The sequence below is a fragment of the Vulpes lagopus genome, chromosome 9 (genome assembly GCF_018345385.1).
Source record: "Vulpes lagopus strain Blue_001 chromosome 9, ASM1834538v1, whole genome shotgun sequence".
In the NCBI taxonomy this organism is placed as follows: Eukaryota; Metazoa; Chordata; class Mammalia; order Carnivora; family Canidae; genus Vulpes; species Vulpes lagopus.
In genome coordinates this window covers 47345463-47358812 of record NC_054832.1, presented here as the reverse complement: position 1 = coordinate 47358812, position 13350 = coordinate 47345463, and the positions used below count along the sequence as shown (strand labels likewise).

Here is a 13350-nt window from a genome sequence, read left to right as displayed (position 1 = left end):
CTGCCTATGTCTCTGCCCACCCCCCGTGACTATCATTAAAAAAAAAAAATTAAATAGAAAATAAAGCATGGAAATCACTTAGCTTGGAAATTGAAATGTAATCCATAGATGTCAGAAATATGAACAGAAATGCTATGAATTGGCTTTTATTCACCATATTATTGAGGTAAACTTTAATAAATAAACAACAAATTTTGTAATAAGTGAAGCACAAATGGGTTTGTGACTTCAGAGTGAATTTTGGACAGACATTAAATACTAGGGCATTTCATAATCTAGTAAAGTGAATATTTTATCATGCTATTCTGGTTAAAATTCTTGGTAATGTAAACATTTTGTACCCTTTATTTAGGAAAAGTCTATCTTCAATAAGGAGACTCCATCTGTTTGTGAGTGCCTATAAAGGGAAAAGGTTTCAAAGTCAGTAAAAGAAGATATTTTTAAAGTTTTGTGATATAAATAATTTTATTTAAAAGCCACCATGGGAATTGCTAATAGCATTAAATCTGACAAGAATTTCTGATCTCAGTAGTTTTCCAGACTACATTGTTGTTACAATGTTTAATTATTTCCTTGAACAGTCGATTTCATTTAAGACGTTTTTCATTTACAATCATCAACAGTCAATAACATCTTGATCATTTTAAACAGTCATCCTTCAATATTAAGATGCTCTGCCTTTCCTGATGAATATTTATATTTCTTATAAAAAAGGGCTGGTGTGAAGTCTTACTTTGGTCCTGTTGGTTAAGACTGTTAAGAGTCACTTCAGACAGATAGTTCAATGTATGTTTTAAGAAAGCATTTGTTATCATACCTGTTGAGAAATATCCTCAATTTTAAAAAATCAAATTGCATCTGGATTCATCTTAATAGTGATTTCTCTATTAAAATGACATTCATATTTATAAATGAGATCCCAAAATTCTCTAAGTATTTTCTGAAGGACATGGACAGAGAAAACAGGATTCCTAGATAAAGTACAGGTTAATCATTTTGAGGAAGATGAGGGGAGCAGATATCCTATGTCTTATCTTTTCCTAATCTATTCATTCTTTCACAAACTTCTAAGAATTCCTTTTCAGGTCCAGCTTCTCAGGTTCTTTTGCTATCGGTTAAAAGTAAGACCTGCTCTGCCCTTTATGATCTTCTTAAACTAATTACCTCCATGTACCTCACTTTTCTTATCTATAAAATGGGCCTAATAAATTGTATCTACTACCTGGGATTGTGAGAGATAGATATGTGTGGTATCCAAATTGATGCATTGCAAAAAAGTGCCCATTAAATGTTGGCTATGTTATTATTATTTTTATTATCAGCATAGTCATCATATCTTTTGGTGTCTATTTTGGTTAGTGTAGTTGCATCTACCCCAATGTTAAACATGAATCCTAGAAATTCAGTAACTTATTCTTTTCTACAGGCTCTGTTGCTCATCAGACATTTTCCCTTTTCTTTCCCTACTGTCTTGCCCTCATTAGTCTCCTGAACAAATCCAACAGCCCCCTACTTGGTCCCCTTCCCTCATCTTGTCTTCTTCAATTTATGTTCCACTAGCTTTAGAGTTCCAGCTCTGAAACAAACCTGATTAAGATTCTAAACCATTGTGCAACTATGCAGTTTTGGACAAATCACTTATCCTCACTATTCCCCAGTTTCGTCATTTGAAAATAAGTACTTGCCTTTCTCATGTGGAAATGTTATGATGTGCAAATGGATGCAGAACCCTTTGGCTTTATAAAGGATCATGTGACATGAGTCATTAAGGCATAAACTAGAAAAAGCCTGTATTAGAAGAGATGTAACTATTAGATGCGATTTGGTTTATCCTTACATTTTCAACATGATTTACATCATTCATTGGCAAAACAATATGTGTAGTTTGGAATAAGATTGGGCTACATTTAAAAAAAAAGAATGTGTCAGTGTGCATGATTATTATTGTGTGCCAATATTTACCAGAATTGGGGACACAAAGATAAGGAGCTGAAAGTATCTGTTCTGTTTTTAATATTAGTATAAAGATGACATGCTCAAATTGGCATTCAAATTAGGTAGTGGATTCTACCTAAATTAACAGCAAATTTATTAGTTGAGGGAGCAATACTACGATTGTTGCTGTCATGGTTGCTACTGATAATACCTAATCACATCTACCACTTACATGTTTAAGGCATGGTTATTAAGCATTGTAAAACATTATCTCCAGGATGCATGTGATTTCATTCATATGTGGAATTTGAGAGACAGAGAAAATGAGCAAAGAGAAAAAAAGAAAAAAGAGGCGAAACAAGAAACAGACACTTAACTATAGAGAATAAACTGATGGTTACCAGAGATGAGGTGGGTGGGGTGATGTGTTAAATAGGTGACGGGATTAAGGAGAGCACTTGTGATAAAAACTGGTTGTTGAATCACTATATTGTACACCTGAAACTAATATTACACTATATGTTAATAACAGGAATTTATTTATTTATTTTAAGAAATCTTATTTATTTGTTTTTTTTATTGACTTTTTTTAAAATTTATGATAGCCACAGAGAGAGAGAGAGAGAGAGAGAGAGAGAGAGAGAGGCAGAGACACAGGCAGAGGGAGAAACAGATTCCTTGAGGGGAGCCCAATGTGGGACTCTGTCCTGGGACTTGGGAACTCTGCCCTGAGCTGAGGGCAGATACTCAACCGCTGAGCCATCCAGGTGTCCCTTATTTATTTAGCTTTCTAGACTTTGACATTTAAAGAGTTACATGCCTGATCTAAACAGGTACAGAAGTATTGGGATTGTGACTAATTACTATCACCCAATAAAGCTATTTGGATATAGCATATGTTATACTTGTGAATCTCTAGATCAATAGGGGAATTGTTTTGGTAAATCCTCTGAGATCTTCTATTAAATTATGCAACATTATCCTAATTTGACATCTTTTTTTCTAAATAAACAAGATCACAAATACATTATACTGGAATGAAACACTGAAAATAGATCTTAGTTCACAAGTGCAGTGATTACTGCAGTTCAGGAAAAACTATCGTTAACTCTAAATCAACAAATTATACAAATGTGTATAGCTGTATCTGTTGAGAAACTTGGTCCCTTCTTCAGGTAAATAAATAACTCAAATAGAAAATCTTTGTGTGTGTGTGTGTGTGTGTCTGTGATTTAGATTCAGTAAGTAAAGAATATGTGTATCTGTGGCATGTGCTATGAATATTTGCACATGAATATACTATTGCTTAGGCCACATGTGGTAAAAAACTGATATGAATAAAAAACAGGAAGATTTTTTGATTAGAGATAGTATATTATTTATATATTATAGATAGATACTCAAGTATGTGTACACTAGTATATCATTGTCAATTGGATCTGGAAAATTTATTTCTTTAAATATATTGATAAACTGTAGTTTAAGTTGTTTATTAATCTCACAATGAAACTAGTAGGACATAAAAATTAAACTTCAGAGCAATTTAGAATCAATGAAACAAAAAAAATTGTTAAAGTTAGAAGGTAATGACAGTATTTATGCACTGGCTCTTCATTTTCTGTTAGCAACTTGGCATATTTGGAACTAAGCAGTACAAATGAACATCCAAATTTCATGTCCATATATGCATATATAACTATTGTATCTTTTAATTCATTTCTTATAAACTTTTATTTATATAAAATTATACATAGATTATGTACATTTTGGTTAATTTGGATATTATTTTTTGAGAGAGAACACATGCAAGTGAGGGGTAAGTAGGGTGTGGGGAAGAAGGGGCAGAAGGAGAGAGAATCTTTAGCACATTCCACTTTCAGTGTGGAGCACAACACAGAGTTGAATCTCTTGACCCTGAGTTCATGACCTGAGCCAAAATCAAGAGTCAGACGATTAACTGACTGAGCCACCCAGGTGCCCCAATTTGGATATTATTTTTAGTTATTCATATGAATCTCTATAATACATATATAATTTACTTTGATTTGGAGTTACTATAGTCATGTGTACTTGAAATTTATGGACTGTCTTTTCAAAGAACATATTGGCCAATAATATAATGTGTAACTTTTTATAAATCAGATTTGATCTAATCAGTTTAAATTTATATAAATGTTCTGATATTATATATATTTTTAAATAATTAAACTTTTTCCCTGGAGTGTAGTTGACACACAATGTTACATTAGTTTTAGGTATACAACATAGTGATTCAACATCTCTATATGTTCACCATAAGTGTAGATACCGTCTGTCACCATACAATGCTATTACAATTGATGATTGTATTTTTAAAAATAAATATGTGAACTAAAACAATTGTTTTAATTTTAATTGAGGCATTTTTTGGAATTAATTTATTTGGAAGTGTTAGGCATGTATAGAAAATTATGGTAAATTTTGTTATTGTTTATTACTATTTTTTGTATTACTGGATCAATACCTAAGGAATATCATGGACAATAAATCTGTAATATACTAGTGCTGACTATATAGATGGAGTGAGTGAACCCATATGAAAAGTACTATTATGAAAAAGTGAAGTATTTAAAAAGAATTTAGTGAATGTGAATTTCTCAAGTTTACAACAATATTACTATTATTATTATTACTAATAAAATTATAATTGAGTACTATATTTAGAAACTGTGCTAGGATCTTTAGATTAATTTTTTAAGGTTTTATTTATTTATTTGAGAGAGAGAGAGAAGCACAGAGGGAGAGGGAGAGGGAAAGGGAGAGGGGGAAGCAGACTTGATAATGAACAGAGAGCCTGAGAGGGCAGTGGTGATGGAGAGGCTCTGTCCCAGGGCCCTGAGATCATGACCTGAGCCAAAGGTAGATGCTGAACCAACTAAGCCACCCAGGCATCCCTCTTTAATTTTTTATTTAATTTTATTTTATTTTTGGCATGCCTCTATAGATTCATTTTTAGTTTAGTCTTCATAATGTTTGTATGATACATTGTTATTACATATATAGACTGTATTGTGTATTATAATACAACTAACTATCATTATATTATTGATGTGTCTAACTATCATTATATTATTTTATTGAATGTATAGATTAGGATATTGAAACTAAGGCAAATTAAGTGACTTGCCCAAGATAATTTTACAAATAGGTGTTTCAGAAGTGATTCGATTTATGAAGAATTTCCAGGCATTGACAAACAACTTAATACATCTTTCCATCAAATACAAATCATGTGATTATGTGATTATGTTATTGTTCTTAGAATGAATCTTAAGAGGACCCAGAATACATTGGGAGGACTAATCAAAAACATTTGGAGGAGCTGCATTTGTGATTTGATGGATTCTTTCTGAACATATACTAGCAGATACTAGCAAATACACAAAATTATGAAGATCATATAAACTTAGATAAAATTAAGTGAGATTCTTTTGTTTGTTTTCCTGTTTCCTCCTTAATGTTCTTATTTTATTGCATTGTCAACTATTCATATTTTCTTTTTTTTTAAAGCAAAGTTGAGTTTGATGTGAAATTACTGTGATATGTAGGTGTCACTGCTATATGCTTTTTTATATAGGAAATACAGAAAAGAAAAAAGAAAAGGAAAATTTAGAAAGGGAAAAAAACTAGAAAATAAAAATGAGAATTGATAAAATTGGAATCAGAGAGGAAATTGATCATTATGAACTTAGGGCCTTTGAAAACTTCCTTTCTTTGATTTGTTTGATCAAAACTACGTGTCAAAGGAAAAATAAATCATCTAATAGAGTCCCATCTGTTCAAAATCCATGAAAAATGCAAAAGCACTTTGTAATTAACTTCTGTGAAGAGGTATTGGTTCTTTGTTTTTAGTGAGACTGGGAAGAGAATAGATATGGAATAGTCTGTCAAATGAAGACTGTAGGTATTACCAAGGGGGTACAATTGGGATGTCAAGGTACTGTTCTGTGATAGGAGTTATGCAGGTGAAGATACTTGACTAGTATAAAAGAAATAAAAAATGAAAAGCAGTGATAAGACTCAACTGATTTGAGTCTATAGCGAATCCAGAGTTTATAAAACTAGAGACGGGAAAATGTATTGATTGAAAAGTTATGGTGAGGTAAGTTTATTATGGAGATACTGTTTATTTATTTTGTACAGATACAATTTAAAAGGAACTGTTGCAAGATAAAATGTGTTACTTTTGTAGTAAAACTCAAGTTTTCAATTCTGGTTATTAATGTTTTCTAGATTAAGTTGGTCAATAAATGGTTCCCATTCAAGTAGTCAGTCACAGTCCTTTTCATGTATTATTATAGTAGGAGACCAGGAAAATACTTTTATTTATTTTTATTTTTATTTATTTATTTATATTTTTTCAGGAAAATATTTTTAAAGGCCTGGGAGATAACATAGAATAAAAAAAAAATGCTTTAATTAGGTCTCTAAACCCTAGTCATTGAAATGAGCCCTAAGTATTGTGAAGCAGCAGAAAATAACCAAAACATATGCCATATTCCAGTAGAATATGGTTACATACAAGCAGGGTTGAGTTACTGGTATATAATTAGAGGAGATGTTTTACCCTATATATGTAGCCATAGAGAGCAGTATAAATATTCTATTGGTGCTGCCACAAATAGGGTCTCTAATATCTATTGTAAACATTTAGTAGGCAGAGAAAGGGCTTTGGACTATGGATGACTAATGAAATGAATTCTTTATTTAATCTGGACTTGTGTGCTGTTGATTCTGCTATACCTGCGTTGTAGAATTTCCTTCTTCATTCTTACCACTCTTTATAGGTCACAAAACCCCCTTCATAAATTCCACTGGACTAGGACTAATATTTAACTCTTGGAAATACTGTGCACTGTGTAAGAACTGTGAACATGAAGGTTCCGTAGTATTCAGCCTATCAGGGAGTACCTTGAGAGTTCTGCTTTATGATGTCTCAAGGCAAAGAAGGATTGTTTGTCTCTCAACTAGCCTCTGATCAGCTGCTTTTGAGCCATCAAGATGTCTTTGTCTTCTCTTCCAGCAGCTATTTTGTCTCATATGATAGCTATAAACAATGTGCCTCCTCCTCCACTTCGCAGTTTACCAAGTGAGTGAGAAATATGTCAAGGGTTTGTCATTGTTTTCAGTGGGATTTACCCCAGATATAATGAATAGGGGGCACTTGTGAATTTGTAGAGAGACGAAGAATCTTCTTGACAGAGTAGTGAGATGGAAAAAACATATGCAAATCCTGCTTTGTTGCTCTGAAGTCATTTCAGTTCTCTAGATTTCAAATATTTTACTTTGAGAATCTTTAGGAACTTTCAGAACTTCAAATAAGGAATACTTTTAATGAGAAAAGAAAACAAAGGCTTAGGAAGATCACATGGCTCACCAGTAATCAAACCCTGTTTCTGGCATATCTTCTATTGCCTACCCAGTGTCAGTCTTACTGCCCTACCCTTTGTGAGCTAATTAATACTTAATTTTCAGTAGGGGAATTCTCATTAAAATTTTCAAGGAAAAAAAAAGATAATGTCCATTATCTTCTGCTGAAATTTGTTCCTATTCCACTTTATTTTTATTTTGTAGTTTTTGATTTATAATATCATAGGAATTATAGAGTTAAATATTTTGAAGTTTATACTGTGACAGTATTTTATTATTTTATATAGTCAGTCTATACCTAGAACATTTTTTCTCAAGATTTCTTGTCATAGATAACTAGAAATCTATTATTTGATCACCAGTATACTGACTAATATTATGAAATAGTCCTAGTGATAGTTGAAATTAAAAAAAATCTGGAAAACAAAATAATCTTGATTTTTTTCGACTTCAATAAGGAATTTACTCTTTTTTAAGTATTCTTTGGGTAACTTGTATGATTTGAGAAAGCTAACCTGTCTATTCTTTTATCTTCCTGTGCTCATTAACTCTTTCAAATTATTTTTTAAAAATTAATGATCATAATCTCCAGGGGAAAGGGTGCTATAGACAACAGTTGACACTGCTTTGAAGGGGTATACTTGTGTCTTGAGAAGTGTTAGACAAAGTGTTTATGTTAAACTAATTCTTATATATGCTACTTTTGTATGTTTTTATCATTGTGAAAAAAATTCTTGAATGTAGTCAAAGTTTTGTGTATCTAAGTGAACTGAAATAAACGTTAAATGTAATTTTACCAAAACCCACAGCTTCTACTAGACAGATTTTATTTGTGCAAAAGAAAAAAAAGTCACCCTAAAACAATTTAGCAGCCTAGGAAGCACAGTAGCTGGGAGTTAAAATATCAAATTAATTTAGAATCAATGGGATGAGCTATGTGCTACCCTCTGTAGTGTCTCCCAAGGACACTTAACTTGTGCGAAGTGATAAAAAGATGAAAAATCAGCAGCAGTTTAGATCTCAGAACACAATAGAGCGTAATGGAAAGCAGTGGAGCTCCTGGTTTTCCCTTTAGAGGTTCCTACTTGATGTTCTATGTCTATGACTTCTCTTTGGAGACATGTCCTGCTTGGTTAGTAACTGTGTCTTTGTGCTAACTCTAGCAAATTGACAATTTCCCTTAGCAAACTCTGCCTCTGCTGAAACAATGATCTCATGAAGGCGCGTGTGAGGATGCTTTCAATCGATAATATGACTAAATCTGAATTATAAAGAAGATATAAATGGGAATGATTCAAAATGCAATGGGCATAAATAGGAGGTTCAGTTAAGGACCTTAAAAAAATCTAGCTAAAATTGTCTCCATTTGCAGATGACATGATTTTATATATATAGAAAACCCTAAAGACTCAACCATAAAACTGTTAGAACTAATCAAGGAATTCAGTAAAGTTGCAGGGTACAAAATTAACATATAAAAATCAGCGTTTCTATGCACTAACAATGAATTTTCTGAAAAAGAAATCAATCTCATTTAAATAGCATCAAAAACAATAAAACACTTAGGAATAAATTTAACCAGGGGGTAGGGGGTGAAAGATCACTACTCTGAAACCCATAAGATATTGATAAAAGAAATCAAAGAAGATGTAAATAAATGGAAAGTTATCTTGTGTTCATGGATTGAAAGAATTAATATTGTTAAAATGTCAATGCTATCAAAATTTATCTGTGGATTTGATGCAATCCCTATCAAGATTCCAGTGGCATTTGTTACAGAACTAGAAGAAACATTCTTAAAATTTATGTGGAACCACAAAAGACTCAAAATAGCCAAAAATATTTTGAGAAAGAAGAACAAAGCAGGAAGCATCACACTTCCTGATTTCAAACTATACAACAATGTTATTGGCATTAAGACGGTATAGTACTGGTATAAAAACAAAGAGAACTGTGGAACAGAATTGAGAGTCCAGAAGTAAACATAAACACATATAGTCAACTAGTATTTGACAATGGAGACAAGAATACTCAACTGAGAAAAAACAATCTCTTCAGTAAATCATGTTGGGAAAGCTGGATATTCAAAAACAAAAGAACGAAACTTGACCACTATCTAACATTCACAAATATTACCTCAAATGGGTTAAAGTCTGAAATATAAGACCTGAAATCATGAAGCTCCTAGAAGAAAACATGAAAGAACTCTTTGACTTGGGTCTGGGTAATGCTCTTTTGGATATGACACCCAAAGCACAAGCAAGAAAATAAAATTTTTAAAAAAGTGAGACTATATCAAACTAAAAAGGTTCTACACTGCAGAATGAATCAACAAAGTGAAAACACAACCTACACAATGGCAAAAAATATTTGCAAACTATATATCTGATAAGGGATTAATATTTAAAATATATGAAGAACTCGTACAACTCAATAGCAAAAAAAAATTTCAGTTTAAAAAATGGGCAAAGAAAGAACCTGAGTAGACATGTCTCCAAGGAAAATATTTGAAGGCCAACATACATGAAAAGATGCTCAGAATCACTAGTCATTTGGGAAATGCAAATTAAAACTACAATTTAACCTCATGCGTTTTAAGAATGGTCATTATCAAGGGGATCCCTGTGTGGCTCAGTGGTTTAGTGCCTGCCTTCCGCCTAGGGCGTGATCCTGAAGTCCCGGGATTGAGTCCGACATCGGGCTCCCTTCATGGAGCCTGCTTCTCCCTCTGCCTGTGTCTCTCTCTGTGTCTCTCATGAATAAATAAATAAATAAGATCTTTTTCTAAAAAAGAATGGTCATTATCAAGAAGACAAAGGAAAACAAATGCTGGCATGGATGTGGAGAAAAGGGAACACCTGTGCACCATTGCTGGGATTGTAAATTAGTACAGCTACTATGGAAAACAGTATGGAGCATAGAACTACCATATGATCCAGCAATTCTGCTTCTGGGAAATTCCAAGGGTAATGAAAACATTAACTCAAAAAGTCTGCACCCTTATGATCATAGAAACATTATTTACAAATTTACAATAGGCAAGACATGGAAACAACCTAAGTGTTCATCGATGTATGAATGAAGTTGTGGTACATATACACAACTGAATATTATTCAGCCATAAAAAACAAAGGAATCCCCAAATTTGCAACGATATGAATGGACCCTGAAGGCATTGTGCTAAATGAAATAAGTCAGACAGACAAAGACAAACATCGTATGATCTCACTTACATGTAGAATCTTTAAAAAAAAAAAAAAAAGCTCATAGAGGGGATCCCTGGGTGGCGCAGCAGTTTGGTGCCTGCCTTTGGCCCAGGGCGCGATCCTGGAGACCGGGGATCGAGTCCTACATCGGACTCCTGGCATGGAGCCTGCTTCTCCCTCCTGCTGTGTCTCTGCCTCTCTCTTTCTCTCTCTGTCTCTCTTTGTCTATCATGAATAAATAAATAAATAATAAAAAAAAGAAAACTCATAGAAAAAGAGATCAGATACTTTGTTATCAGAGGTGGGGGGTGAGTTGAGGAGAGGAGAAACTGGAGGAAGATAGTCAAAAGATACAAACTTCCAGTTATAAATAAGCACTAGGGATGTAATGTATAACATGATGGCTATAGTTAATACTTGCTGTATGATATATGGGGAAGTTGTTAAAAGAGTAGATTATAAGAGTTCTTATTACAAGGATATTTTTTCATTCTCTTTTATTTATTTATTTATTTTTTCATTCTCTTTTAATATCCATATGAGATGGTGGATGTTAACTATACATGTTATAATTATTTCACAGTATATGTAAATCAAATAATTATGCTATATACCTTAAGCTTATACAGTGATATATGTCAATTATTTCTCAAACTAGAGAAAATTTGGCCATTATATATATATATATCCTTACTTACTTTGGATGAGGTTAGTTAGGTTACCTTTAGTGAGACATGTCTACCTTATCTATAAATTTTATACATGAATAATAATTGAGGGCTTTTCATAGGCAGTGTGTAAGCACTTTGCATGTTATGTTATTTCATTATTTCTCACAAGACACTTAGGAGATCTGTGATACGCAAAATAATGGCCACCAATGATGTGCATATCCATATCCCTGAAACCTGTGAATAAACTATGCTACATGACAAAAGAAATTAAGGTTGCAGATGGATTTAAGGCTGTTAATCAGCTGACCCTGAAATGGAAGAAGACTCTGGATTTGAGAGTGGGCCCACTGCCAAAAGGGTCCTCTATAAGTGAAAGAGGGAGGCATGTGACTTAGTGAGATTCAGGGTGAGAAAGGCTCAACTGGGCATTGCTGGCTTTGATGATAAAAGGGGTATATTAGCTACAGAATTGTGGCAGCCTCTACAAGCTGGATGAGGCAAAGAAAGAGTCTTCCCTAGAGTTTCTAGAAGGAATGTAGCCCTGCTGACAACTTGATTTTAGCATAGTGAGATCTGTTTGACTTCTGACTTCCAGAGCTGTAAAATCATAAATTTGTGTTTTAAGCTGTACATTTGTGGTAATTTGTTTCACCAGTGATGCAAAAACTAATACCTGGTCCATTTTACAGTTAAGGATAGTGAGGCTTGCGTGGTTTCATACCAAGGTTCACACAGTTGTTAAGTGGTAGAAAATTTTCATAGTATCATTTGTATGAATTTACTCATTAAAAACTACAATGCCAGTAGCAGTATAGCTCCCTCTTACCCATTACCCTGAAATCCTCTCCACATTTTACCAGTTGAATGATATATATGCATTTGTTGCATTTTGCCATTTTTGCCATTTAGACACTCTTAACTAGACAACATATCGTGCATCTTTAAACACTCCTCCAGTACTGTTCCGTTAACTCTGAAATCTATATTCACAGGCACTCCAAGTAGTTAAGCTTCTTGAATTCTTTACACATTTTTAAAAAATCTCCAGTCTTCTCCTTCTAGAGCCCTTTTTATTTGTGTCTCAGGATCCTTCAGAGCTTGCTAACCCAGAAGGAGACGATTGTTCTCAAAAGCAAAAAGTCATGCCACTTTTTATTCTGGATGAGAATTGCTGTAAAGTGTTACAGTTAGCAAAATCTATAGTAGTTTTATCACCTGGGTGAAATGGCATCTTGGGCTAAGTACACACATGGCTTGTTAATATTAGTAGTTGCTATCTTGAAGAGACAAAGGGAAGAAAAATATTATAATGTTTTTTTAATAGAAGACAGGGAGCTGTCCTTTAGCAATCGACTGGAGGAAGTCCTTAACACACTTATTGTTAGGAGTATGGTCTAATTAGCTATCTTTGTTTGGGTTAATATGCTATGCTTCCATTTTCTTCATGTTTATTAGGCTTATCCTTCTGAGAAAGGGCAAGTTCAAAAACACACTTTACATTTTAACTACTGATTTATCTGAGAGAAAGCTTTTCTGTACTTTAAAAAAAGGATGTTTTTGTTTGTTTTCCAGTAACAAAAAGGGTTTCAGGTTCACAAGATATTTATGAGTACATCTTGCTTTTTCCAATTTAGGAAGATGTAGAAGGGAAAAAAATGGCATTTGGGAGAAGACCAGAGATACTTCAAGGAGTTTAGAAACAAGATAGTACTCCTAAGTGAATGCTTTCCTTGCTCTTTTTTTTCTTTCTTTTTTCATTTTATGATGTACATTTACAGAAAACCTGAAAAAACCATGTCATCATTCCTAACACTTCAAGGGCATTTCCTGTAATTTGAGAGACTTTCAGTTTTTAGTAGCTAAAGATGAAAGGAGTTTCAAGATATATATTTATCTGGAAAAGTAACTATTGCTCCATTTTAAAGTTTTAAACCATTCAAATCCTAGGAGTGCAAGTAAGAAAAAGGGTGGCCTGTCAGTGGAGAAGACAGAGAATCAGACTGTGTAATATCTACAAGAAAACAAGTTTGAAAAACAGAGCTAAAACATGAGAATGTATGTTCCAAGAAGGAACAAAAGATGGAACAGGTGGTTGAATATTTGTATATGTCTCCCTGTTTTTATAA

The 13350-nt window shown here is 33.2% G+C and overlaps 1 protein-coding gene across 1 annotated transcript in view; it reads left to right on the top strand.

Annotated features, from left to right (window-relative positions):
- Positions 1-6975: 6975 nt before the first annotated feature.
- The window catches only part of CNBD1 (cyclic nucleotide binding domain containing 1), a 541281-nt gene continuing 534906 nt past the window's right edge, over positions 6976-13350 (top strand). The window contains exon 1 of the mRNA XM_041768591.1: positions 6976-7063. Coding sequence (XP_041624525.1) covers positions 6976-7063 — 88 coding nt within the window. The remainder of the gene's footprint in view (positions 7064-13350) is intronic.